Source organism: Sturnus vulgaris, chromosome 2 (assembly GCF_052056855.1).
Source record: "Sturnus vulgaris isolate bStuVul1 chromosome 2, bStuVul1.hap1, whole genome shotgun sequence".
Lineage (NCBI taxonomy): Eukaryota > Metazoa > Chordata > Aves > Passeriformes > Sturnidae > Sturnus > Sturnus vulgaris.
The window spans coordinates 21,380,125-21,407,673 of NC_142244.1; the positions used below are offsets into that span (position 1 = coordinate 21,380,125).

Genomic DNA, 27,549 nt, shown 5'->3' on the forward strand with positions numbered 1-27,549 from the left:
GGACCATCCCAGCCCAACACAGCTCCCTCTTCAGCAATAACTGGGCTGTATCAGAGCCCCCTCAGAGAGATGATGTTGTGCTCCTAAGGCTTGAAGGCTTGTCAGGGCAGGAACCTGCATTTTCCCTGAGCAGGACAGAGTGTGCCACCCACACAGCTACACTGAGGCTGCAGCGTGCTTCCCCTGGGATTTCACCCCATGGCTACTGGGAATGCTAGGAATGCAACTCAAAAATAGCAGGGATGAAAGGAGATTTAAATTTCAAACTGAAACGTGCAGCGTTTCTGGGCAAACCGATGCCAACAAAATCGCTGTGGGTACTGCAGCTCCAATGCTCAGAAATGAGCAAATCCTAGCATTATTTATCCTGAATTTACTGGCTGCAAACGGGGGGGAAGGAGGCAGCTGGAGAGCTGGGCTTTTACCTTGCCATCCGGGACTGTGTCATCAAAGATCCCTTCGAGAGATTTCTTCACTGAATCCACTCCTTCCCCAAACACCTGAGGAACAACAGAGGGGATCTGCTTTAAAACACCAACGTGACTCCCTGTGTGCAGCACATGGCACGGGCACAACAGTCTGTCCAACAGCCAGCGTGGAATTCCAACTGAGAAATACAAACAGCCATCTCCAAAGACACTGCTTGCAGAAATTTGTCACTGTTGTAGAAATCTGGGATGGGGAAAACCTTCTTCAAGGTGGCTAAGCCACATCCAGCAGCCCCTCTTGGCACCAGTCTCTGTCCCTCTGGGCCCTCCACCCGGGTTTGAGGGCAGTGAACTGGGGGACCTCTCCAACATTCCCTCCTCTCTGCTGCAGATGCACTGGAGAAAAGGAAAATAGCAGCTGGATGGAAGAGAAGGTGAAAAACATGCTGGGGCTGGGGTGGTGCAGGAAGATTAGAGGCCACTTCTGCTTGGAGGTCTGTCCTCACTTCCTTGGTGGAGCTGGACTAATCTGATCTCTCTCGGTGCAGTACAAGTGGGAAATGAACACTTCCCCACCTCTGCCAACGCTGAGAACTCTGCAGGGCTCTGCCTCTGGCTGGCTTTGTAATGACCCAGCTGCCAAAATACACTGAGCAAATGTCCAAGCCCATGAAACAGGAGCCAGAGAGCCACCATCAGCAGGATCCCGTGCAGGAGCAATGAGCCCACAGCAATACCTGCAGCATCCACCCCAAACCAGCACAGGAGTGCAGGGGATGGGCAGGCAGGGCTGGTGCTGCAGCACAATCCAGGAATGGAAACTGCAAAGTTCGGTTTTGCAGCTCCACATCAGCACAGCTCTGGGATCAGGTGCTGGGCTGGTCAATGATTCCCTGGCTGCAATGAGGCAGGGACCAGGCAGGATGGGAAAAGGTCTCTGCCTTTTGGGAATTCACAGCTGGTTGCTTCCGATAGGCAACACTTTGCACAAGCAAGGGAGATGTGTCCAGGCACTGCATTTAGACACTCTGCTGCTTTCTCCAAACTCCACGCTTTTCACAACTCTCTCCACAATGAGTTTCCTTTCACCTGGAACAGAATCCCTCTCCATGCCCGTGCTGTGGAGGAGTGAGGGGGGCAGGAGCAGGGGAGGCAGCGTGAAGAATCCAATTATGTCCACTGAAAGGAAAAACAAAAGGGGGAGCCCGGGGTGGAAAAAAAAAAAACAGGTTTGAAAACACAGCACAGGCAGGATCCCAGCTCCGGACAAGGGATTTGGGGCAAGTAAATACAAAGCAACAGGGATGCTGCAAGGAGCTGGGAATGTGCTCCTGGAGCTGCATTCCAGCCAAGCTTCTGCTCAGCCTCTAAATATCAGGTGAACTTGGAGTGTCTCGCTCCAAACAAGCTGAACAATTCCAGAGCGTTCATCCTCTGCTGAACAAAACAAACACCCACTGCTGCTTCAACAGACAGCACAAGAAATCACAGGGCACAGAACCACGTGTGTCCCCATCAGTTCTCCCCACCACAAGGGAGAGAAGAGAAACAAAGGCAGAGCCTACATTTCCTGCAATTACATGAGGTATGGCTTTCAAAAAGTGAAAGCTGTAATTAGGGATGTTTGGAAAGAATAACAGGGAAGCACCTTCCTACCACACTGGAACATGTTTTCCAGAGAAAGATCTAGGTGCAAACAGCTCAACTTCTCTTTTCTTGTAAATCTGAAGCAAAAAACAGGGAGTGTCCCGGCTAAATGCAAAGCTTCTTGTCACTTTAGGAAGTTTTCACCAAACTCAGCTCGTACAAACTCATCATTTTAAATTAAAAAAGACCAAACAAGCCTGGATTGCTCTGGGTTTGTTTTCTCTTCAAAGCTGCATCCTGTTTTACACTGCTGCTTTGTTCCTCCTGAGATTAGGGAAGGCACCTCCGGGAAAAGCAGAAGCAGCAAAAATGCAACAACAGAATTCAGCTAAAAAAGGGCAAATCCGAAAGCTCTGCTAGGAGCTGCTGTGCACTGATGTGCAGCTCCAGCAGCCCCTGATGTCTGAGGGGGGTGAGCAATGTGCCAGTCCCTGCAGATACCACCATCCCCAAGGTGCAGCTGCTTACCTGGTTGATGCTGGGCCTCCCTTGCTTCTTCTTGGAGGTAGTGTCCAGCCCCCAGAGAGAAGAGAACCTGCTCCTCCTCTTGCTGGCAGACCTGGACATGGCCTGAGTCCTTCTCCTGACGCCCGACTCGCCCGTGCGAGCTGCCACCTGCCAAAGGCACATGAGAGCTGCAGCAGCCCCAGCACACACCAACCCCACCCAAGCGGGGGCTCCAAAAGGCAAATGCTACAGGGCAAGCAAGGCTTCTCACTGCTGGGACAGGGGGGATGCTGCCATCTCACTGCAAATTCACTCACCTCTCCCAGCATCAAACAGTGCAATGGACAGGACACACCACCTCCATCAATTTTGGGAATTAGACGTGAGACATTTTAAAGCAGCCTAACTATCATAGAGCAAAACCTCAGCACCAGTGAAGGGTTTGGGTTTTTTCTTTCATTTTTTTTTTCCTAGCAAGGTTTCAAAGCTGGACATGTGCAACCTGAGATTTCCAAACTTATCTGTCGCTCCCCAAACACTCGGTCTTCCTCTTTACTCTTTCCTGTGGAAACACTCTGGGCATCCTGGTGCTGACCCAGAAGGGCAGCAAGGCCAGAGAAGGGTTTGCAGGGAGCTCATGGCATCCAAACCCGCACTTCCTTCCAGATAAGGGACATGTGAAGGACTGAGCAAGGCACAGGAAGGGCAAAAGTGAGCTGAAATGACCCTTCCCATCATCAGACACTTGCCTTTAGTGAGCCCAGCTACCAGAGGAAGCTCTAGAGGAGCACACCCAAAATCACAGCTGGGGTGCAGAGAAGGAGGGATGGAGGGAGGGAGGGATGGATGGAGGGAGGGATGGATGGATGGATGGATGGATGGATGGATGGATGGATGGATGGATGGACGGATGGATGGATGGATGGATGGAGCACACCCAAAATCACAGCTGGGGGGCACAAAGGGCTGGCTGCTGCCCCCAGGGAACTGTCTGAGGAATGGGGGCTCTTGCTTGGGAAACGTGGGGAAATCAAGGAATAGGAGAACGTGACTTCCACAGCAATATGTGCATTTCCACAGCCTGGACTCTGAGGGGTTCCATAACTGTACCTGGGACAATCATGGAGAGCCACCTGGAATAACTTAGCACATCCTTGGGGAAATGTGCTGAGGAACATCTTCAGGAGACTTGGGTCATGGAATCACAGAATGATTTGGGATGGAGGGGACCTTAAAGCCCTTCCCATCCCACTCCTGCCATGGGCAGGGACTCCTTCCACTACCCCAGGCTGCTCCAAGCCCTGCCCAGCCTGGTCTTGGACACTTCCAGAGATCCAGGGGCAGCTACAGCTTCTCAGGGTAAATTCCCTTCCTGCAACTTCAGTTAGGGCTCCAAACATGAGGCTGCATTTCCCCACGTTCCTGGGGGCAAAGGAGGACATGAGAGTTTGCTGAGAGGAGAAGAAAACACGTGTCTCTTCCAACACAACATTTTCAAAACATATTTTTCCCCTTGGCTCTCCAGAGACACCAGCATGAAGAGGCAGACTGTTTTTCAGGCTAACGCTCAGCGCTTTGCTCGATGCAAAAAAAAAAAAAAAAAAAAAAAGCATAAATGCAAATGACAGCTCGCCACTTAAAAAATATAACAAATCTACCAGCAATTAGCAGGATGATGACGCTAATCTTTTCATATGGGAAAGAATAAAAACGCCCCTGACTGAATTACAGCTCTGCATTCAATTGAAGGGTACAGCTCATCTACCAGACAACAGTGGAGCTCAGCTATTTCTGTGAACCTCCAGGAGTCCAAGCAGAAACTGCAACAACTGGATGGAAATTCATTCCAACCCTACAAGAACTGGATGGAAATTCGTTCAAACCCCACCACTTTGCAGAACACCTCGCTGTACTTTGCAGAGCTGGGCTGCTACAGTAGTCAAATGGAAATGACCATTATTTGCCACACCATAAGTGGCAGGGAAGAACATCTCCCCTCCCTTGTGGAGCAGCAGGTGCTGCTGACCAGAGACCTGACACTGCAATACCTGGCCAGCAGTTTCACCCATATGGAGGAGAGCTACGCCTGAGCAATCTCAGCCAGCACATGCTGAGGGGCTCAGAACCGACTGAGGGCTCCTTATGGGATGTGTGGGGCAGGCCCAAGCTCGGGGACACGGGAGGTGGCCCTGCCCTGGTGACAGGACAGCCCGTGGTGCGGCAGTCCCAAGCACAGCTGTAGGACAGGAGGGACGTGGCAGCAGGCTGCCCTGCAGTCCCTGCTGCCCGCTGTGGCCAGCCCTGGCCGTGCCCACTCACCAGAGCGTGGAAGGACGACACGGAGAAGATGCCCAGGCGGCCCATGGCCACCTTGGTGGGGCGGCTGGCGAAGGCCAGCAGCCTCTTGGGGTTGGGCAGCTCCCCGCCCTGCAGGCTGGCCAGGTAACAGCGGTACCGGAACAGATCCATCTGGAACTGCTCCAGGTTCTGCTCCCACACGAAGATCTGCAGCAAAGAGGGACAGAGGGGACAGAACAGGCTCTAAGTGCCTTGGGAAAAGGCCCAGTAACACACCCTTCTCACCAGTGCTGATCCCACTCAGCAAACCCTGGTTCCTGATTTGCCCACATTCCCCTGCCCTCCCAACCCCCCAAAGGATGCCAAGAGTAAAAGAGTTTTCATTCGATGGAAAACGGCTTTTTCTACGTTCATGGCAGAAGTCTCCTCCCGGGACAACTGCTCCTTGGATACAATGCTAATTAACAGGATTAAAATTTCCTTTTTAATTTTCCTTATATTTCCAGGATTCTGCGCTCAGCAGTCCCTTAGGAGGCTTCTTTCATGCATCAAGAGCATCTGAGGAGCCAGAAGAGCAAACCCTACCAAACTGCAGGCACAGGGCATCCCAAATCAGCAGCCACAGCAGCAGCTTTGCTGTGAGCAACAACAGAGCTCAAAAAAGTGCCATACACTGGGGATAATTAATCTGATCAGGGGAAGAGTGCTGTAATCAGCCTATGGAGTTATTTAAATAATTCAAATAGCTTATAGGAAACAGTTTCAAAGCACCCAGACACACTTGGTTACATAAAGAGAGAGACTGCTCTGCCCTCTCACTGTGACTGACAGCTTTGAGAGGAGCTCTTCAGCATCTCCCTCCCCTTCTCTCGGGCTTCCAGGGGGTACAAATCCCTTCAGCCCAGCCCAGCCACTTGCCAGGCTTTGCATGCCAGGCACCCTTGGCAGCCGTGGTAGGAGAGCTCCCAGTGAGGGAGGCAGGAGCCATAGGTGACATTTCCCAAAAGAAGGTGCTGCTGCAGCACGGCAGAGACGTGGGCTCGAGGCTCCCTGCTGCTGAAAGCCAGCCACGAGGAGGGGCCTCAGGGGGAGCCGGGCACGCAGCCACAAGGTCAAGGCAGGCACGGCTTCCTCAGCCCAGCTGCCGGCAGCAGTGTTTGCTGGTGTGTCAACAGCTGTGCCCCAAGGCATCCTGCAGCTGCCCTCTCAGTCAACCTCCTGCTCGCCAAGTCTCCTGGAGGCCAGCAGAAGACAGCCCATGCTGCACCTCAGTGGAGAAATGGTGCAGCCAAGGCAGCCAGCACAGCTCTCCTGCTGCCACCTGCTCCAGGGAGCTCCCGCCAGCCCCGGAAAAGCCTTAAACCCTCGCTAGGGACGTCCTTCACACGAGCAGGAGCTTACCTGGTCCAGTATGGTCTTCTTCTTCTTGGAGTCGGTGACAGAGGACAGCTGCATCTCCCCCATCTTCTTCATCTTCTCGTCCATGTCGATCTTCTGCTCGAGCTTCTTGATCTCGGTTTTGAGCAGCTTGAGCGTGTCCTCCTTGTGGTGCTGCCGTGCCACGGCGGTGGCGCAGGCCGAGTGGATGGCCGTGATCCAGTTCTCCAGCTCCGTCTGGCTGCACGTCTGCACACAGGGGACACGGCACATCCTCGCTCAAACCCTCTGCCTCCCAACAACTGCAACTCCCAGCAGCTTCCTCTGCCTTGGAGCTCAGATCCACTCGCTCCTGCCGAGGCAATAACCCCCCTCATCCCTGAGCAGGCCTTTCTGAGCCCAGCACGTGCAATGACACCTCTCTGTGCTTTGCAGCTTCCCAGCAATGCCCTCCCTGCCTCACTGCAGTGCTGCCATCATTTCTAGCCCAGCATTTAACCACCATTTCTCAACTCCACTTCCTTAAGGCAGGGAATGCACCGCTGCTGTGCTCTTCCCTGGATGGAGAGCTTTTCTGGCATGCAGCAGTTAATAATAAATACATGCAATAAAACATGACCATGAGAAGTATGAATGGCTATCTTATGGTGCACAGACAAACAAGCTTTCTGTTTCTGAGGGCCTCAAAGCACTCTGGAGACACCCCTGGTACCACTCAAGGCAGGCTGATCCTCATTTTCACAGCTCTGGCACTGTCCCTTCCCAAGCACGGATATGGCAGTCTGGGAAAAGGGAACAGTTCTCCCTGCTGGAAGTGTCCAAGGCCAGGTTGGACAGGCCTTGGAGCAACCTGGAATAGTGGAAGGTGTCCCTGCCCATGGCAGGGGGTGGAACTGGATCATCTTTAATGTCCCTCCATGGGACACCAGGCTGGAGCATGGGACAGCAGTACTTTTTTCTGGACGAGAACTACTTTGATTAGAGGCTTTTGACAGACGAAAAAGAATCTTTTCAGATTCTTCTTTCCAAATTTTCAAAATAAAAAGTCAATCTTAAGCCTTTTACTGAACTCCATTCCTTTTTACAGTAGGTCATGAAACAGACTTTCCAGCCAGCTCAGGGTTGCAGAGGACTTTGTGTGAGTGTCAGCCTGTGGCAATAATCACACTGGTATTTGGCTCCTGCCTGGAAAAGTAGCAAGGTGCCAAACCACCTTGTTCTAATTAAACTTCCTGATGATGCCTGATCTATTAATAGACAGCCCAGCATGACTTCTCCATTTGCTGGAGAGGATGAGGAAGGTCATCCTCGCTGAGGTCACAACCAGCAGCCGAGGATGAAGCTCAGGAGAGCTCCCAGAGAAACCCAGCTGGGATTGGTGCTCCCCAAACTTGTGTGGTGCTGAAGCAGGCATCCCAGGCAGCCCTAAGCAGGAACAGGATCTATCCAGAAGGACTGAGTCCTTCCCAATGCCCCTGCCTTCAGCTGGCACTGTGCCCACCAGCAAGCTCTCACTCCACTGCTGAGGACACTGTGAGTCCCCCTGGCTGAGGAATGTCTGTGGAAATACAGGAATTATTTGCCAGAACAGGAGCTCCTTGCCCACAGTCAGGTGGGGAAACCTCATCCCCAGCAGAAAAGAGAGCAGCACTGGACTTACAATGAGACAAAATGTGTTTGTTAATTCCTAGCAAAATCCTAACAGCATTGGTTATCTTATTAAATCCCCAAGTATTATCTGTATACCGTTAGATTAAATTTTGTTTGTCTCCTGGGGAGAGGGAGGGGAAAAAAGGCTCTGGAGTGAATTTTAGGAGCTGGAGACCCCCTGGTAGATGAGCAGGCCATGGGAATCGTGCCCTTCTCAGGGAAAGGACCACCCAAACACCTGGCACACGTACGTGGTGGCACAAGTGCCCGTGACTGCTGGCACACACGGGTGCCACGTGCCAGGGCTGGGTCTGTGGGGGCACAGCCAGAGCTGCCTGAGCCCTGGGGGAGGGATGGGATTGGGATTGGGGATGGGATGTCCAGGCTGGACAGGGCTTGGAGCAGCTGGGACAGTGGGAGGTGTCCCTGCCCACGGCAGGGGGTGGAACAAGATGATCTTTAAGGTCCCCCCCAACCCAGGCCACTCTGTGGTTTTATGATTCCCTTACCTGGAGGAAGGTCTCCAGGTGCCAAAATACACACTCCTTACCCAGGGAAGACATGAAGAGAGAGGGGCAGGGCAGCTCTACAGAAGGAGCTGAGGAAAAATCCCATTGAGGTGGCAGAGAAGTCAGCCCACAAAAAAAAGATGGGTTTTTTCAGTATGCAGGCAGACACTCAGGCCCTCCAAGAATCAGAAGGGCTTTTTTATTTTGCAAAAATTTGAGAACCCATCCCTTTGCAAAGACAGCTGCAAGGACCTACAACACGCTGTAATTTCATATTTTGCTCTGGAACACAGGGGAGTGATGATGTGGGGACACATCCTACCCCAGAGCAGCTTCTGGTTTAAGAAGGAAACAAACTCCATTGTCATTGGCAAGAGAAATAAAGGGATTCCTCCAGTGAAGAAAACTGAATCAAAAGTGGAGGAAATGCACCCACCTCAGCACAAATAACAGCATGTCACACCCTGCTTAGCACCAGCTTGACAGAAGAAAGGAGATGACAACCTACAAATCACTCAGGGAAGCAGTGGTTACCAAATTACAGAAATCTTTGCAAGTGAAACACATCAACTAATGCATGGCCTTTGATGGAAGTTCTGGGATTTTTTTTTTAAATGCACCCAGCAAAACTGAGATATTTCCATTTCCTGATGAAAGAACCAAACCCTGCACTTTCATCCAGTCTCCTCTCGGGCAGCAGCAAGCTGTGTGAACAAGAGCTGGATTCTGCAGCCCCTCTGCTGCACATCCAGCCCTCCCCTTGCACTTCCAGCTGCTGCCCTGGAGCCTCTCTGCAAGGCCCCCCTTTGACACAGGTCTCTCACGGGTCCCAGAGAGTGGCACGGCACACTTAGTGCCCAGCTCATGTGCTGTGGGGTGGCTGCCTTGGTCTGTGTGTTCTAAGCATGCTGCCCAAGCAGTTCTTACAGTGATGCAAGAGCATTTCTTCATCCTTGGCTGCAGCCAGCTATCAAGGAGCAGATTTGACACTGATCTTGTTGAGATCATGTCCTTCCTCCAGTGCTGCCAAAGGAAAACCCCAAACCTACTGGGGTCAGCAGGATTTTCCACTGATCTCAACCTAAGCTAGGATGTCCTCCTTGCTGGGAGACACAAAAAAACAACTCGGCAAAAACCAACCTGGAAGAGGAAGGCGTCGCCAAGGGAGTTGCTGAGGCAGAAGACAAAATCCTTCTTGGGGTGCTCGGGCACGGCCTGCACGATGCTGTTCTCCACCCACACGGCGTGCTTGGGGATGCTGGTGTGGTCAATGCCAGACCTGCCATCAGTCTCGTAGAAGAACAACGTGCAGCCTGCAAGAGACAAGAGCAGCACATGCCAGGGCTCTGCTGCTTTCCCTGCCGAGCAGGCACAGCACGAGCTGCAGGACACGCTCAGCCCTGACCCAGGGCTGGTGTGTTCAGCCTGGGCTTGGTTCTCCCTATGACTGCCAGCAAGTAAAATACATTGCCAGGTGAGAAACATCGTAAGAAATCCCAGATTTGGGGTGATCCGTGGCCACCCCATGGCAGGGAAGATGCGGGCGTGAGATCCTGGTGCCCTGAGGGTGCCCAGCAGCTGGGGAGCCAGCCCTGGGAGCAGACAGGCCCCCGGGCATGGGCCAGCCTCTGCAGCTGCTCCTGCAGCCCCTGCAAGGCAAAGACCAAGCCACTTAATTACTGGAGCAGACAGTAACTGCAATTCAAATGGGCTGGGATGAGCTGTGCTTGCTCAAGGACTGATGGACAAAGAAACCTTAGCTGGGGACAGCACACAACCTGCTCGGTGTTACTAAATAATCTTTACAATCCTCCCGGGAAAGGAAAACAAGAGCAAGGGTGCAATCTGGGAGGCTCCAAAAAGAAAAGGGTCTCCTCCTCTCCCACCCTGCCACACCATCTCCAGTTTTTACAGGCTGGCACCTAGCTGCTGTGTCACTGGGAAGGGATGCTCTGGTACCCAGCCGCTCAGAAACCAATCTGCAGCCAAACAATGGCAGCTGGTCACTTCAAAGCCTCGGTTAAACAGCAATCCAAGGAGTTAACACTCCACTTGAGCCGAAGCACTTCACAACAACACCCTGCTCATCCTTCCCCTTTCTTCTCCAGATGGCCCTTTGTTTGCAGCTCCTCACAGCAAGACCTTCCTGCCCCTCCCAGGAGATCAGGGCTGCCCCTCTCCTCCCCCATTTCCCCAGCTCTCAGCCACCCAAGGAAGAGCCGCCTCCAAACTCGGCTGTTGGTTTAAAATAGCGCTGCAAATTAAAAATAAACAAGGGCTCTGGGAAGAGCTCTCTGTAGGGAGGACAGCGTTGGAGCACACCGAGCCTTTGGGTGACAGAGCTCTGCCTCTGCTGGCTCCCCAGACCGTGCCTTCCTGTTTCCCTGCTGATGAAGCACGTGAGGATGAGTATCCTTGGGCAAGGACAGGTAGAGCAGGGATGCAGAGCGCGGCAGAGCCCCTGTGTGAACGACACCACTGTCACCTCCATCAGCCTGCCACCGTGGAGTGGCTGCAGTGGCACATGGGCATTCATTCAGCTGCCAGCCAGCCACAGACACGCTTCTCCAAGAGAGCACCCAGGGCCCAGGGTGGTGCCAGCAGGGCTCCAAGCAAGGTGGGAACCCCGCTGCTGTGCCCGGGACTGCACACGTGCCACCACTGAGCACATCAGCAACCACCACACAAAACCTCTGGAGAACAGCAGGGCCTGTGCCCACCTGGACACATCCCAGCCAACCTTTCAGGGACACCCAGTGTGCCCACCTGGACACATCCCAGCCAACCTTTCAGGTACACCCAGTGTGCCCACCTGGACACATCCCAGCCAACCTTTCAGGGACACCCAGTGTGCCCACCTGGACACACCCCTGCCCACCTTTCAGGGACACCCAGTGTGCCCACCTGGACACACCCCTGCCCACCTTTCAGGGACACCCAGTGTGCCCACCTGGACACATCCCAGCCAACCTATCAGGGACACCCAGTGTGCCCACCTGGACACATCCCAGCCAACCTTTCAGGGACACCCAGTGTGCCCACCTGGACACACCCCTGCCCACCTTTCAGGGACACCCAGTGTGCCCACCTGGACACACCCCTGCCCACCTTTCAGGGACACCCAGTGTGCCCACCTGGACACACCCCTGTCCCCTGCTCCGTACCTTTCAGGGACACCCAGTAGTGCTTCCACTTCCTGCGCGTGGCCGACTCCACCTTCTTGTTCTTCTTGTGCACGAGGAAGTTTTTGACGGCCAGGGCGCCGGCCTTGCGCACGGTGCCCTGCGCGGCGCTCAGCAGGATGTCGGACTGGCCGGGCGAGCTGAGCGTGCCGCTGCTCTGCTCGTCGCTCAGGGCCGAGCCCGCCTCCTCCAGGGGCTCGCTGTCGGCCGCGCTCAGCTCCAGCTCGCGGCGGAAGTTCTCGTAGACGCCCTGGCGCAGCCCGTCGCCCGCCGAGCTGCTGCCGCTGTCGCTGCCGATGAAGGCGCGGCCGCTCGGCGGCGAGTAGCTGGCCGTGGTGGCGTTGGAGCGGCGCGACAGCAGCTCCGTGTCCGTGGCTGCGCCCTCGATGCCGCTGTCCGTGAACTCGCTGCCCTCGGCCGCGTTGACGTCCTGCGCGGGAGAGACCGGCCTGAGGGGAGAGCTCGGGCAGCAGCCGGGTGCCAGGGGGCACCGCAGAGCTTCACACCTCCATCTTGGTCACATAGAAACCCCTGCCTCTGCTCTTCCTCAACAGCTCGGCACGTGGAGCTCTACACAGGGGTATTAATTAACCCTTGAGATGCGGCGGAAACAAGACACGCGGCTGCACGGTCTTCTTCCCGCCGTGTCCCTTTGTACAGCTACATGGGGAGCTTCCATTTGGAGAACAAAGCGCTCAGTGGAACCTTCAAATGTAGGAGAGAAGACCATGTAGCTGTGTGTCTTATTTCCACCCCATCTGAAGGGTTAATACCCCTTCCTACAGCTACGTTCACCTTGGACAGAAGGGTGAAGCCGTCCCCCATGCAATGTCCCCCAACTCCACGGGGACAGTTGCATTTTCAACACCTAACACCTCACAGCTCCAGGGCTGTGCTTTCCCGACTGCTGCTGTGGGCCCACACGTGGCCCTTGGGGTGAAGATTCCTTCCTTGTGGAGACAAACAACGGGAGAAGGTGGGGTCGGGGCAGAGCTCCCAGCACAGGTTAGCAAAGAGCAGTCACATGTGCACTGCCCCAGGTGCTGCCTCCACGGCCTTGGCAATGTGGAATATAAGATGCAGCATCATCTGTTTACATTAAGCCAAGTTTACAGTGCTAAAGGTCTTGCAAAAGGAGAACATATGGCAGCAAAAACTGGCAGTGTCGAGAAAAGCAGCGCCCAACCTACGCCTTTTGAAGAGAAAACACTGATATTGTGCATTCACACCTACAGCTGAAGATCCATTTCAGACACCCCAAAGCCGACCCCTGAAAATTATGTAACCAAAAAGGTTCTTATTTTCTTTCCTCCTGACAGGTTTACGTGGTTGAGATTGTTTCTGTTCTCATCACAAACTGTAACGGTGGGCCATGTGATATTCCCCACTAAATCCCTTCCTGCTCCCCAAGAACTTGCAGTGCAAGGATCAGGAGAGACAAGGATACAGGCAGTTTGAGCAAGACAGGAGAAAACCGCTCTGAATTGGGGCTTTGAAGGCTGTGATTCAGCCTGGCCCCTGCTACAAGGCTAATCCCCCCAGGGGATACCCACCACCACCTCGGTATCTACAGGCATCTGTGGCAGACTTTGGAGGACAAAGGAAGGCCAAACCCTGTAAATGGAAACAAACGTTTCAGGTACTTGAGTGAAGAGGATGCAAAGAAGCGAGAAATATGGCCAAAAGCAACAGGAATTTCAACCTCTACCTCTCCTGCAAGAGCAGCTAGCTCTTGATTCACAAGTTTAAAAGGAAAAAAAAAAAAAAAAAAGAAGAGTTTCTGAGAAGAGGTAGCAGAATGGAGTATTTATTTTGAGAGAAAACAAGCTTGCAGATGTTGGTTCAAGCACCGGTTTTCTTTGTGTCCAAGAGCAGCTCTGTGGAAACAAAGCAAGCCCCCATGAGCTCTGTGTGAAACCCTCCTCCTGTGGAGCAAGGGCTGGAAGGGCTGACTAACTTTTAAGGCATTAATTCGCAATGGATGGGTCTGTTCTTTATAAACACCGCTTCCCAAGGGACGATTGGAGTCCAGCTGGAAGAAAAAGCACTTCCTTGCCTGCTGGTGCATCTGGTTACTGAGTGCACACACAGCGGCAGGCAGGCTGCTCTGCTCCTCCACGTGTGACCGAGCTGAGCAGCCTTTCCTGGAAGTACAGCCCTGTCCCCACCCCGAGCAGCCCTCACAGCCACGCTGCTGCTCCAACACACTCGTTTTTGGGAAGCCATCACCCCCTCACTCTGTGCAAAGGAGGAATATCTGGAATATCTGGATGGTGCAGCCTGCTGTGCCAGCCCTGCCCCCCTGCCAACACAGCCACAGCCACCTGCCAGTGGGACTGGTCATCATTCCCATGGAATCACTGCTTCCATCCCCACTGACAGACAATAGGTTTGGACGGGATATTGGGAAGGAATTGCTGCCTGGGAGGGAGGGCACAAGGTGCCCAGAGAGGCTGTGGCTGCCCCTGGATCCCTGGAAGTGTCCTGGGATACTGCAAGGAGTCCCTGCCCGTAGCACGGGTGGCCCTGGATGAACTTTAAGGTCCCCTCCACCCAAACAATTCCGTGATTCCATGATTCTGTGCTCTTCAAAAAGAGCACAGTTCGTTCCAAAATCTTAGCTGATGTAACTTTTAGGAGGCACAGCTCATGCTCGAGTTAAAAGGAGTTGATTTAAGAAAACAAAGAACTATTAGAACAGACCACCAACCTGAGGGAGATAGGATTTTCAGGGCTACAGCCTTTTCAGACGACCTTGGTGAGACATTGTTTTAACTGCCTCAGTTCCCTGCCAATAAACGGGGCTTATACTCTGAAACTAATATATGAGCATATCAGTTTATATAAAAAAAAAGATTACAAAAAGCCCTCAAGGATGGAGAACACAGAATAAATACATTTGTTATACTTGCTCATAAGGTTAAACTGTAGCACATTTTGCAATGAACACACTCAGCTGAGGACTCTGCACAAATAACAGAGCTTTAATGCTTCCCTTCCCTGGGATCTGGGATCCCTGGCACTGCTCAAGGGCTGCAGAGGGGCTGAAGGGTGCCATTGTCACCAAGAAGGCCCTTGGAGCATCCCAGTGCAATGACGTGGGGTGAGTTATCACAGCCCCGTCAAGTGCAGGGAGCCATTGACCTGCTGGACCTACTGGGTAAAGTGCTACTGGAAGCATTAGGAACCCACTTAAATACAGAGCTTTTTCCTCACATCAGCACTGGGTTTCAGGCAAAACAAGCCAAAGGGGAATGAAACTGTAATGCACAAGCCACATCAGGCTAATGTACCTGGTGCTGTAGGTTTTGCTCACGTGGTACCCATACCTCTGTATGTCTGCTGTTAAATAATTTCTGCGAAATTTAAAAGATAAACAGGAAAAAAAACAAACAAAACCCCTTAGCTTTAGGAAAAATGTCTACAACCAGCTAGCCAAAACCAGGGGAGGAGTTTTGGGATAGGTCCCGAGTGTCCCCACGTTGAACATAGCTGGCTGAAGAAAGCACAGGATGGGACAAGCCTTGCTGGCTCATGACTGGGCACACTCAGGGTGCCAGCAAGAGCCACCAGCAGCCCTGCCACGGGCACTGGGACAGCCCGTGCTGAATCACCCTCTCCTGCCCCACCAACAGCACTGATTCACGGGCACCTGGGCTGGTTCAGCAGGGAAAATCTTACTGCCATGAAATACAAACAGTTCCTCGTGGTTAAAACTCCTTTCTAAATGAACCTTTACATTCAAAGCACAGCTGAGTGGGGGCTTTTCCTTGGAAGGGGCTCCCTCCAAGCCAATGCACATCCTTTGTTCCCTGCCCTGTTGAGCAACAGAGCAATGAGATGCTCACACTCAGCCAGAGTGATTGCACACAACCTGTCTGGCTGCTCCTGAGGCAAGCACCACAGAACACGTCTCAAATGGGGAGCAGCCTGATGCTTTGCATGCTTTTATCTGACTGGTGGCCCTTTGAAGCTCCTGTGTGGAAAAAGATTGGCCTGATAAGTGCTTTTCCTTTCTTTTCAGTACTGACTCTGCCATCATTTGATGGTCAAGGTATGGCTTGCTGCAAATCCAAACTGAATCCTTTCTCCATAGTCACAGTGAGAAGGAAAGATAAATCATAAAGTGCAGCTGAAACCTGAGGGGGAGCAATGGTTTGATTCCTGCTTCTGTGCACTCACTGCACTGGGGCAGCAGCTCTAGAGATGACTGGAAGAGTCAAAATTTTCAAAAAATTTGATTTAGAAAAAACCAAAATAAACAAACCCTTGCATGTGTCATTAAAGCTGCTCAGGGTAGTTTAATAAGCAAGCAGGTTTGGGCCATGGCTCTCTGAAATCAAATTTGCCCTGACAAAAAGGGACTAGCCCAGACCTCCAGATACTCCTCCTGGCAAAAAACTCCAGTCTTATAATGAAAGGATGAATCACAGTCACAGGTGTCTGGGCAGTAATCCCTGGGAAGGTCTTAGGGCACGGATTTCAGTGGATCTGGACCCAGGATTCCTTTGCTTGCAGTGTAATTTGGCACCCTGGAAGGACAGACAGGCACCTAAAGGCCCTGAAGCAAACCGTGGACACTCAGGGACTCCTGCAGCAGCGAGCAAAGCACACCCTGGAGCTGTGAGACACTGAATGCTGGAAATGCAATCGCCCCCACCAGCTCCTCCTGGCTCTAGCACTGACTTTGGAGGGGTGCTCAAGTCCATAATCCCACGAAGGAGAATCCAGCCCTAATCCAGCAGAGCCTCTTGCAGCGTGGTCCCTGCGCCCTGCAGCTCCTGACACCTGCACAGATCCGGGGCGAGTTCCCACTTCCCATCCCCTCAGCTCTCAGGTGCTGCAGTGTTTAATGTCCCTGTTCCCCAAGGACTCGCTGAGGAGCCCCCAGATTTACCCTGCTTTCGTCCCAGTGGACCACCCAGCTGAAGGAAGTTTCTAGAGGAGCCGAGGTAACCATCAACTAAGAAAAGCAGCTGCACTGTGCTCGAGTTAAACCAAGGGCAACGTGCCATCAAAATCCTCCCAGTTAAATTAAAATACAGGGTTGGGTTACTTTTTGTTTGCTGAAGCCAAGAAGAGGCAGTTCTCCCTGAGAAATGCAATGCAGAGGGTGGAAACAGGGGCTAGACCAGCAGCCTGAGATCCAAAGACATCATCTGGGAGGAGCTCACCTGAGCAGCCACCCGACCTGAGGAAGCAGGGCAATGCCTGTCATCAGGGATGATAAGCAGGCACAGCATCACCCGCGGTGTGAAGCTCTCTGCAAAGGAACACTTCACTGCAAGGGAGCACTCCTGCAAATTGCATCCATGGAGGTAAGCACAGCCCGGCAAACAAGCAGCTGGGACAACCTGCCTGTGATTGTTGGGAGTGCAAAACACTTGGAACCAAAAGCATGCAGTGTGCATACAGCTTTACAGAGAATACAGCCACTGCCAAAGTTGTTATATGCACTTCAGATGTATAAATGACAAAGTCCTACTGTTTAAAAAAACATGCCTGAGTGGAGCTAGATCAAATATCAGGACTGGTGATTTGCTTTCACTTGGCCTCCGGCCGAGAGCTAAGGAAGGAAAACAAATTAAGACCTTTGAAATAGTATCAAAATATTTGCCAGTGGAGACCAAAACACCAATTTTCACATGCTCCTTTCCCTGACAATACTGGGGCAGAGCTGTGTGCTCTGAAGGGAGTGACTATTTGCTTTCAACCATCCCGACTGGGAAATACCTGATTTAATCTCCTCCATCGGGGTGACAGGGCAGGAAAGACCTCTCAGCCTGGGTCTGAAGATTCCAGCCTTCCTCACTGAATCCACTTGCATTCAGCCGGGCTCATTTGGTGCAGACATTCAGGGGGTCGGGTCACTCTGAGCTGCCACACCAGGACCCAGGATGTGGATTCCCAAGCAGTTTGCCCTGGTGCAAGCCACAAAAACCCGGGGTTTCTGTTTCCCCCAGCCTGTTCCTCCCCTTCCTTGCCCTCCTTGCCCCGTGGCCTGGGGCTGGAGGCAGAGATATTTGGGGGTGGTTTGCCCGAAGGATCAGCAGGGTGACAGCTGAGCCAAAGGGTCCCATTCCCAGCTCTTGGGGACTGGGAATGTGGCTCAGGCTATATCTGAGACCCTGGGGACAGCCTGTGTCCGAAAGGGACTGTGTGAACAGGGCTGGAAGCAGCGAGCCCCCGGCAGTACCACCCTGCTTTCAGCTCCTCACTGACCTGTGTGCCAGTCACTGGCACTGAGTGCTGTCAGCTCTGTCTTTATTTCCTTCCTTGATTCCATCCGGAGCCAAACTGCTCCCATTAAAGGTCCGTGTCCATCTGATTAGGTGTGATTTCCAGGCTGGAAACGGCCACGTTTTCCAGAACTCCTTTAGAGGAGCAGAGCTCCAGCTGCTGAGGATGCTCTGCCTGGAAAAGCCACGGCCGAGGAGGGCTCAAAGAGCAGGCTGGAAGGCCACAAGTGCTCTGCAGAGAGTGGACAGGATGCAGAACTGGAAGCCAGAAGCAGAAAATTATTTCAAAAAAGAGAATCCATGGGGGACAGGTCACCTGAGAGCCCTGGACGCATTCCTTGCACAGGAAGAATCCCAGCTCTAACTTGCTGGCTTTGGGAAAAGTGCCCTGAAGGAAAGTTCACCCCATACTCTCTCCTTCTTTTCCTGAGCAGATGAATCTGGGGAACAAGGAACTAGGCTGGATGGTGCTTCCATGGGACTGACCCACGGCAGCCCTTTTCCATTTTGGGGTTATAGCCCCTAAGCCACAAAATGATTTTGTGAAAAAGTTTTACAGAACTTAAAACCAAGTATCAGCTCTCTGGAGTTTAGCCATCCTAGAGAACATAATAGAACACTATAACCAGTCACAGAATTCCCTGAGATAGTAAAAAAAATAATATCAACTGGAAAGAGTGTCTAATTTTAGACTGGTTTCTCTGTACATCCTGATCTAATTCCCACAAAACCCCTTGGTTTCAACTCCTGCACATTCTGCAAAAATTTTTATGTAGGATTTTTTTTTTTTTTTAAGGTTTGAGATCCCAAATTCCTGCAGGCTACCTAGAGAGGCCTAAAAATAGTAAGAGATTTGAGAATTGGACAAAAGGGGATTTACCACGCCAAGGACGTGGCTTGGGGCAGCTTCCAAGTGAGTCAGGCAGGAAGTTTGTTCCTCTACCCCCCTCAGCTCCACAGGGAATATGGAATAAGGAGGTGGCAAGACAGGCTTGGAAGGGGCACAAACCACATCTCAAGGCTTTCATCCCCCACTTCATACAATCACAGAAGGGTTGGGCTGGGAGGGACCTTCAATCCCATTTCATCCCACCCCCTGCCACGGGCAGGGACATCTTCCACTGTCCCAGGCTGCTCCAAGCCCTGCCCAGCCTGGCCTTGGATATTTCCAGGGATCCAGGGGCAGCCACAGCTTGCCTGGCACATTCCCTCCTGAAAATGTCAATTAGGGCTCATGGCAGCAGGCGAGCATGGGGCACATTTGTCCCTGAATGCGTACCAGGAGAAGGAGGAGGAGGAGGAGGGAATCTCCTGCAGGCAGATGTTAAGCTGCCACAGGACACACCAGGGTTGCTACACAAAATCTGGATGCCACAAAACAGGCTGCAGGATCCTGGGGATCTCACAACCCACAGGCAGAACACGCTGTATCCAACCAGTGCTCTCTCCCTTCCAGGAAAATGGGTGCAAATGTCAGCCAATGCAGCCCTTGGCCCCTGCAGCACATCCCTGCCAAAGTCAAACACGATCCCAGCAGAGCTGCCCGGGAAGCCTCGCTCGGCACAGCTGAGCCCTCGGTGCACAGGGCTGGGAGAAGCAGAGCCAGCCCGGCAGCACTCATCACCTGTGCACATCCAGTGCCATTGTCTCTCCACGGCAAACAGCTCCCTTCACTCAGCGACTCCCACCGCTCCGTGCCAGGGTTAAATCTGGACAGGGAGAGATTGTCTTCCCTGGCTTGGGTGGGTTGGTGTTCTTCCCTTGAATGCAAACCACGTACTTGCAAAGAACCCATGGATAAGGCATTAGAACAAAGCATGTGCAGCCATGATTCTGGCACCTTCTTTCTGGGATGCATTCTTCCAGGAGCACTGGTCAGCACAGCCCAGCAAGTACAGCTAGGGACAGCCTGCAGTAAATTTAACTCCCAGAAACTCATGAAAGCAGCTGAACATGCAGTGGAATGACGGCTGCATTTGGGAACCACACACCGGGGCACAAGGCCATCGCTGTGGTCTCGGTCTCACCCTTGTGCCAGTGACCTCTCAGGAACTAAACTTGACAAAAGTCACTCACCAGTGACCATCAGGCCTTTCTAGGGCAGCGGGGACTAAAAAAAACAGACAGATATCCCAGCTACAGCTTTCCAAAAACTGGAAAAAAAACCCCAAACCACTGGCAAACACAACCCCAAAGCCTCGTGAGGACTGCCAACAGGGATCTGGGCAGAAACCTCACTCCTGGCTAGGAGCATCCATCAGTTGACTCCACAGAGCAGTCACACCTCAGTGGCCAGGAGGGAAAACTGCGTCCAACACCCCATGACACTTGGCCCTGGGTCACCTTTGGGTGGTGCCCTCGTGGCCTTAGGATGCAACAATGATTTTGTGGGACTGGGATGGGGAAAGCAGTTTAAAAGGCTGCTCAGAACACAGGTTTCTAGCAGGAAGCGTTTTCCAGCACCAGGACACACACGGCAGGCTCCAGGGCCATCGAGAGCGTAAAGATAAAAGTGCTGAAAGACTGGGAGGGCAGAGGGAAACCAAAGTGCCCAAGAGGTGCCCAGTGGCACCTGGCACAGGCAGGCACAGTGCCAAAGAGCACGGGAGAGCAGGGCAGTGACACAGCCTCAGCTGCCAGCACGCCCCACACAGCAGCAGTGCCAAGCCAAGAGGAGGCGAGTGTGTGTGACACTCTGCTGAGTGGGACCTGCTGCAGACACACACACTGGTCACTGCCCTGCCCTCGCCCCATCCCAGGCCACCTCAGCAGGCTCACCAAGGAACTCCTCGCACTTGGTGTGCAAATCTGGACCTGGTTTCTGCCTTTTTAAACACGTAATGACAGTCATTTCCCTAAGCTTGCTCAGGCTACGCTGGGACTGACATGACTTCATTTCTGACAACCATCTTATACTTACAGGATGCTGCTGGGATTAAAGACTTGGGAGGAGGAATTTTGACCTTTGCAAAGCTTTAATTTTGTTGAATTTATCCATGGTAATAATCACTGCTAAGACTCCTTACAGCCATCATCTCCAGTCTCGGGAGATACATCTAGTGAAACCAGCCCCACGAAATAATTTCCCTGGGCATGGCTGAGGCCTCACAAAATACTACTTAAATTCCAGACTTTCACTACATGCCTCAGAGGAATCTTCTGAATGCCAGGAGAGGCACCAAGAACAAAAACAAACGCCTGGCTGTTCATCACCGACTCTATTCTCTTTTTTTCCTTAAATACACTCAAAAGCAGGCTGCAGGCAGCAGTTGCACCCAACAATCCTCAGGAAAGCTGTTAAGTCCAGGGCTGCCAAAACCTATCTATTGCTTTTTTTTTTTTTGCTTGTTGTTGCTCTCTAGGTTTTTATCCTGCACTGGCATGCCAAAGGCTTTTCACCTCCGAGAGCAAAGAGCTGATGCTGAAGAACAAAGCTGCTGTTGTGGGACGCTGCAGCATCTGTTTCAGCATGCCAGTTTTATATTTAACAGCAGCCCATCTCCACAGATGAAGCGGAGCCAGGGAGTCCCTGAGCAGCCCCATGCCAGCAGCTCCCACCAGTCAGTGCCGGGCTCCTGCCCAGTCTCGGACCTGGGACACTGCTGCCCTGCCAGCAGCTCGGGAGCAGCAGGATGTGTGCCCTGAGCCTCTGCCCTTCGCCCATCTGCAGCTCTCCCCTTCTTCTGAGGCAGGGACTGGCATCAGGGGAGCAGCCCTGCCCCATCCCTGCTCTGTGTCCCCATGTTTCTGAGCCATTTCTAGGGAATGGTGCACGTCCAACACACCACTGCCAGCTCTTCCACCAGGCAGAGGACCTCTGCTCTCAGAAGATCCAAATGAACTCAAAGAGAGCACAACCTGCCCACAAAGTGTGTGCCAGGCACGGCTGGGAGAGGAGGGCAGGGTTTGGAACTCCTTTCTGCCCCTCTCCACAAGTCATGTGCCACTGAACTGCCAGCAGAACCAATGCCTGCAGCCTGAGGCAGCAACTCCATCAGGCAGGACAGGGAAAAGCAGGGCAGGAAAGCCCCAGGACCACAGGCCTGGTGTCTGGAGAGCAGGAGGGGCACCTGGCAGCAAAGGCCCTGTTCACTCTGTGCTGGCCCTGGCTCAGAGAGGCAGCATCTCCTCCATACATCTCTGTGCCCCATCATTTCTCACTTTACAGCAGGCCTGGCAGTGCCAGCGCTACTTTGGGGAGATGTTTTGCACAGACACAAACATCAGCTAATTAGAAGAGTGCAATTTCAGCCTGGTGAGCGTTTAGCACGGAGGGGAAACGCTGACAGGCTTTTTCTTTGCCTCCAGCCAGAGAGTGCAGGCAGGGAGGGTGACAAGGAGGGGAGGGCAGAAGAGGGGACACAGCTCTGCAGAGGAGTGATCAGTTTTGGCAGCTACCCTGGGAAAAAAGGAACCGTCAGCACTGCAAAACACGCAGGGAAATCTTCTGCTGGCAAATGCAGATTACCCCTTCTCAGAGGCACTGAGGAGTGGAGAAGGTCCAAGGAGAGCTGCAGATAAAGAAGGGGCAGTGATGATGGAATCGATCCAGCTCTGGAGACTGGCTAGCTCAGCTCCCTCCTCGAAACAGCTCTGCTTGGGAAGGGGGTGCTGAAGGAAAACACAGCCTGGGAGAACACTCACCTATAGACCCAGCCTGGCAATCGCCAAATCCCAGAAGAAAAGCGCCTTACCTGGGTGGTTTTGGCCCTCCTGCCTTGCATGCTGCTGCTGTGGCTCATCGGGGGGTTGGTGGCCCCTTCGGAAAGGCAGTGGGACTTCCTGCAGGGCAGCGTGTTGTAGTTGCTGTAGGAGGCGGGCGCGTCCTCGGCGCTGCCCGCTGCCACCTTAAGGCCCGCGAGCTCGGGCGCGTCGGGGCCCAGGTTCCGGCAGTAGCCCCCGAAGGCGTTCCGGGGGCCCCCGTTGATGGCGGCCCCGGGGCTTTTGGGCGAGTACAGGTCGCTCAGGGAGTTGGCCCGCTGGCAGGCGAGCAGGGGCTGGGGGCTGCCGCCGGCCTGTGGGCCCTGCGCCGCCGCGGCGTCCTTGTCCTCGGCCAGGCCCAGGATCTCCTCGTTGCTGGTCAGGTGCTCCTGGCTGAGGTCGGACAGCGAGAACTCCAGGCTGTCCTCGCGCCAGATGTCGGCCGACTTGGAGCGCTTCTTCTTGAAGCCGGCGGCGTCCACGAAGGCGCCGCCATTGGCGGCGTAGCGCAGCGCGCGGCCCTCGGCCAGGAAGGGCGGCTCGTCCCCGTAGAGCCGGCTCTCCTCCGAGTCGGGCACGCTGTGCACCGAGGCGGCCGTCAGCACCGTGCTGCTGTCCACGCTGGGCGTCACCGACGAGTCCGTGTGGTAGGACATGGGCCGCAGGCCCGCGTCCACGCGCTCCACCCACATGGCGCTGCCGAAGTCGTCCAGGGCGGCCTCGGCGGCGAAGGGCTCCAGGCCGTTCTCGGCCAGCGACTGCGGGATGCTGGGCGTGCTGGACGAGCGCGTGCTCACCTCGGAGCCGCGGTGCGCGGCCTTGCCCGCGGACGAGGCGTGGCGCGCGCGGCGAGAGGCCTTGCCCGAGAGGCGCAGCGAGCGCGACGTGTGCTTGCGGCCCAGCGCCGGCCGCTTGTCCCCGTAGAAGGCGTGCTCCACGCTCTGGCTCTCCGCGTTCCCCATGGCGTCACGCTCTGCGGGGGACACAGCGGGCACCGTCAGGGCAGGCAGGCACAGAGACAGCACCCCCGTACAACAACCACCACCACCACCACTGCTTCCCTATTCCCTTCCTTACCGGGCCCGTCCCCAGGCCTACTAGAAGCCCACAGAACCACTGACGGTACCGGCGCGCTCAGAAGCACGGTTAGACCAGAAGGCAGCGCACAGCCACAGGGCTCTGCGGAGGGAAGGACTGAGCCCTGGAAGCAGCTCAGCACCACAGAGCCCCCTCAGCCCTGTGCGCGTTCACCCGACTCTCAGCACCGGCGCCGTCGTCCAGCCAAAAAACCCAAAAATCAACAGCTCCTGTTTATCTGCAGGTAAGAGATGCTGGAAAGCAGAGGGATGTACCCCTTCAGCTGAGATTTCACCTTTTTTTTTTTTTTTTTTTTTTTGGCTGGGAACTGCAAAGCGAGGCACCAAATAGCAAAGTACAAATCCACCCGTTTGGCAGCGAGCTAATGACAGGTTTGATTTCTGGAACAAAAAAACTGCGCAACGTTAAGCAGGTACGGAGAGCCCCACACGAGAAAGCCGTATTATGAAAAATAAATTAGCATGAGTGACTCAGACTATACAAAAATAACCTCTCCTTCCCACTCCCTGTGAAGCAGATAAGCAGACCTGAGCTCTTTGATCTGAGCTGGAAGGCAGGGGGATGGGGTTTGTGTCCCCAGCCCCAGCCTCCTGCATTATTCAGCCGGGCATGTCCCGCCGTGGAACAGGTTTCCCATCCAGGAGGTGGGAGTGATGATCTGACTCAACCTTGGAAAACACTCTGAGGTCTGTGATCTCACTCAACAAATGTCAGAAATATTTTATCAGTAGTACTGGGTCCTTCCTTCTGGCCTGACGGCAAGAAGAAGAATAAGAAAAGCAAATGCCAAAGTTCAAAATTAAACAGGAGATCCTGAATTATACACAAGACAATTATGTAGAGAAAAAGAGCCCATCAGTCTTGAAAAGCAATTCCAAGACAAAACTTATTTTGAGGTATTTGCATTCGTTTTGGTTGAAAATAAAAAAGCTATCCTGACAGTAAAATAACCTGGAGTTTGTAATTTCCTGGGGCAATTTCCTCTCCTTTGCCAGGATGCTGATGGGTACTGAACCAGACACCGGCAGAACGAATGCAACCACGTGCTGTCCCCTCACCATCTATACCCACACACAACTGCTGCTGCACAGAGCTGAATTAGCCCTACATAAACTCATGGAAAGTGAGGAACTGATGGCACTAAGCCACGGGACAGCACGGCAGAGCTGAACTCTGCTCTGGCACTTGTGACCACAGCAGCAGGACTGTGCCTCTGCTCCCCGAGCCAGCACAGCTGCTCATGGCTAAGGCCAGCAGCCTGCTCAGTGCTGCAGCAACAGACAACACCATAAATACCTGGGCACTTGTGCATGAACATAAACACAATTGCACATCAAGTGAACTGCAGCAGGAAATGCCCAACATCTACTGAAATGAATGGCAGAATTCCCTTTGGCTGCCCTGACTCAATAAGAAAAAGAAATGCACTGAGCAAAGGACAGGTTTAAATCTTAAAACAAAAAAGAACAAGACAGCTTTATCAATCCCTAGAAAAGGGTTTATTATCTCCTAAGAGCTGCAGCTCTTGGATACAGACTGAAAAACAATCAGCCAGCTTTTGCCTATAGAACCTTTTAGCTAGATGTTCTACATCTCAATCTCCAGGATCCCCTCTCATCCCAAGGGGAATGAGCAATTTTGAAAGTGAGAATTTACCTTCTTTACCTTCTGACCATACCAGGCAAGATCTCCCCAAGCCAGAAAAGCAACAAATGGGCTCGATGAGGAAAGGAGCAGCAGCTCAGGCTGCATGTCACAAGGAAATAACACTCTGCTGGAAGGAGGGAAGTCTTCTCTCCACAGAAGGAATGTTCAGGGAGTGATTTCACACCATGAAGTATCTGCTAGAGACTGGCAAGAAGTGCCAGACTTCAAAGCAAAGAGCTGACCTTTTGTAATTCTGATTGTCGCTTTGGGTGAGGACTTTGCAAATCCACACACGGCTATCAGTGCCCACACCTCACCCCTGCACCCTGGAGAGGCTGATCCCAAGGAATTCCTGGCTGCAGGAACGCTGCCCAGTGGTGCAAGAGGGCTGCCGGCAGTGCAGCTGATCCAGCTGCAGCCATGCAGGACAGTGTCATCCCCCCAGATCTGTCACCATCTCCCCTGGCAGATGCAGGACACAGCTTGGGTGGGACAGTCAACCCCACCAGGTCAGGATGAGGGGGGGGTCCTCTGTAAGGGAAAATAAATCCAGGGGGAAAAGAAAAGAAAAGTTGGTTATTGCTGAGCTAGCGAGTTGGCTCGTGCCAGAGGCAGCACAAGGCTGGGTGCCTGTCTGGGGACACAGGACAGGGCACAGCAGCCAGAGGGAGGGACAGTGAGTGACACCTCCCCGTTTTGTGGCAGCAGGGAGCTGTGAGGTGAGCTCGGGCAGACGGGGAGAGGCAGCCCCGAGAGGGGAATTGGCACTGCTGGAGAGGCCAGCCTCCTCTGGGCAGGGGAGGGGAGCCCCAGCCTCCCCATCCCACGGGCCACAGCAGACACCCCGGGGCAGCGGCGTCTCAGAGTGCTGGCTACGACTGCCAGATGCTGCCTGTCTGTGGCTTAACTGCATTTAGCACACTCCATGAAACCAATCTGTATCAAATTAACAAAATGAGTAATGTTAATGGGAGCTGCACGCAAGTGCGGTAGGACAAAGGATGCCCTTGTCAGCTCGGGCTGCCCAACGCAAAGGCGACCATTAAAGACCCATCGAGGTGCCACCAGGATATGACACAGATCAAGTGTGACACATCTCCATGCTTTAGGCAGCTCTGTGGTGGTGCTGGGAGCCTGCTGTGAATTACCCCAGAGCTCACCGAGATCAGCACGGGGAGCGCGACCGGCTACACGCTTTCCAGCAGAAAACGTTGATTCATCACAACCCAAACTTTTAGAGGGAATAGAGGGCCTCTGACGAAATCTCTCTCTCTCTCTCTGGGAGGGAGAGGTCTGAGAAGCAAAGCAGAGAGACAGGCACGTCTCCTGGAAGAGGCACCCTGACTCAGGCACTCAACATCCAGATCCGTATCTGCAGCCCAAGCCAGGCAAAGCAGGGCTGGCAACTGCTGCCTCCACATCCTCCACGAGGACCTGACCATCCCTGCTGGGAAAGGGCTCTCTGTCTCCCAGAAAACCTGCTCCTTCCCAGGTCAGCACAGGGAAAATGTCAGCAGTGTGGCGACTTCAACAAAGTCACCTTTAAGCCAGCTTGCACAACAAGAGACAGGACACGGTTTTTTGGTTGTTTTTTTTTTTGAAAGCTCAAACTTCAGACTGACATCAAGATCAGGCTGCCAGCAGGAAAAACACCAAATTTGCAGGAAAGCTTTGGAAAGACAGTGCTCCCTACACTGGGTATCCTGGAAAAGCAGACTGACCTCCAGCTGAACTGCTGAGGTTTTGCTGGATGACTCTCCCATAAAACGGCTACACATAAATTATCTCACATTCTAGATGACCACTGATGATGGCCCACTCAGAGAACATAATTTCCTTTAAAAACAGTAATTTTCCTTCCTCTTCCCCTACTCCGATATTAAATTATTTCTTAAAATAATTACAAAACCAGAATGCTCATTTCAATTAAACCTACGTTACTGACTCTTAAACCTGCAAAAGGTTGGACCACTAGATCCCAGAAGCAGGTCTGAAAAACACTAAATTTCCAACCAAATCTGAAGCACCTCACAAGACAGCAGATTGCAGATTTAAAATTAGATTCTAGTGGGAGGCCCTGGTGACAAATCTGTATTTTTCTCCTGGAGCGTAGCTCCAAGGCTGTGAGAACCAGAACAATGATCAAATCCACAGCGGGCAGCGAGCCTACAGAAATAAACTTCTGCTGAAATCTGCCAGCCAGCAACAAAGATTTTTACTGAACTCACCAGAACCACACAGAAAAATGTACAAGACTAATAACCGAGTGTGAACACACACATGTTATCGTAATTAAAATGTGCTTTTTCTAAAGGGCAACAGAGAG

The 27,549-nt window shown here is 53.1% G+C and overlaps 1 protein-coding gene across 3 annotated transcripts in view; it reads right to left on the minus strand.

The window, feature by feature from the left end:
- TIAM1 (TIAM Rac1 associated GEF 1) overlaps positions 1–27,549 on the minus strand; it is an 84,980-nt gene that overhangs the window by 36,393 nt on the left and 21,038 nt on the right. For all 3 annotated transcript variants that reach the window (XM_088158815.1, XM_088158817.1, XM_088158814.1), the window contains exons 3-9: positions 22,472–23,451; positions 11,521–11,968; positions 9,497–9,669; positions 6,222–6,446; positions 4,842–5,027; positions 2,544–2,690; positions 426–500 (exon numbers count right to left, since the gene is read on the minus strand). In XM_088158815.1, the coding sequence (XP_088014941.1) occupies positions 426–500; positions 2,544–2,690; positions 4,842–5,027; positions 6,222–6,446; positions 9,497–9,669; positions 11,521–11,968; positions 22,472–23,440 (2,223 nt within the window). In that variant the 5' untranslated portion in view covers positions 23,441–23,451. The remainder of the gene's footprint in view (positions 1–425; positions 501–2,543; positions 2,691–4,841; positions 5,028–6,221; positions 6,447–9,496; positions 9,670–11,520; positions 11,969–22,471; positions 23,452–27,549) is intronic.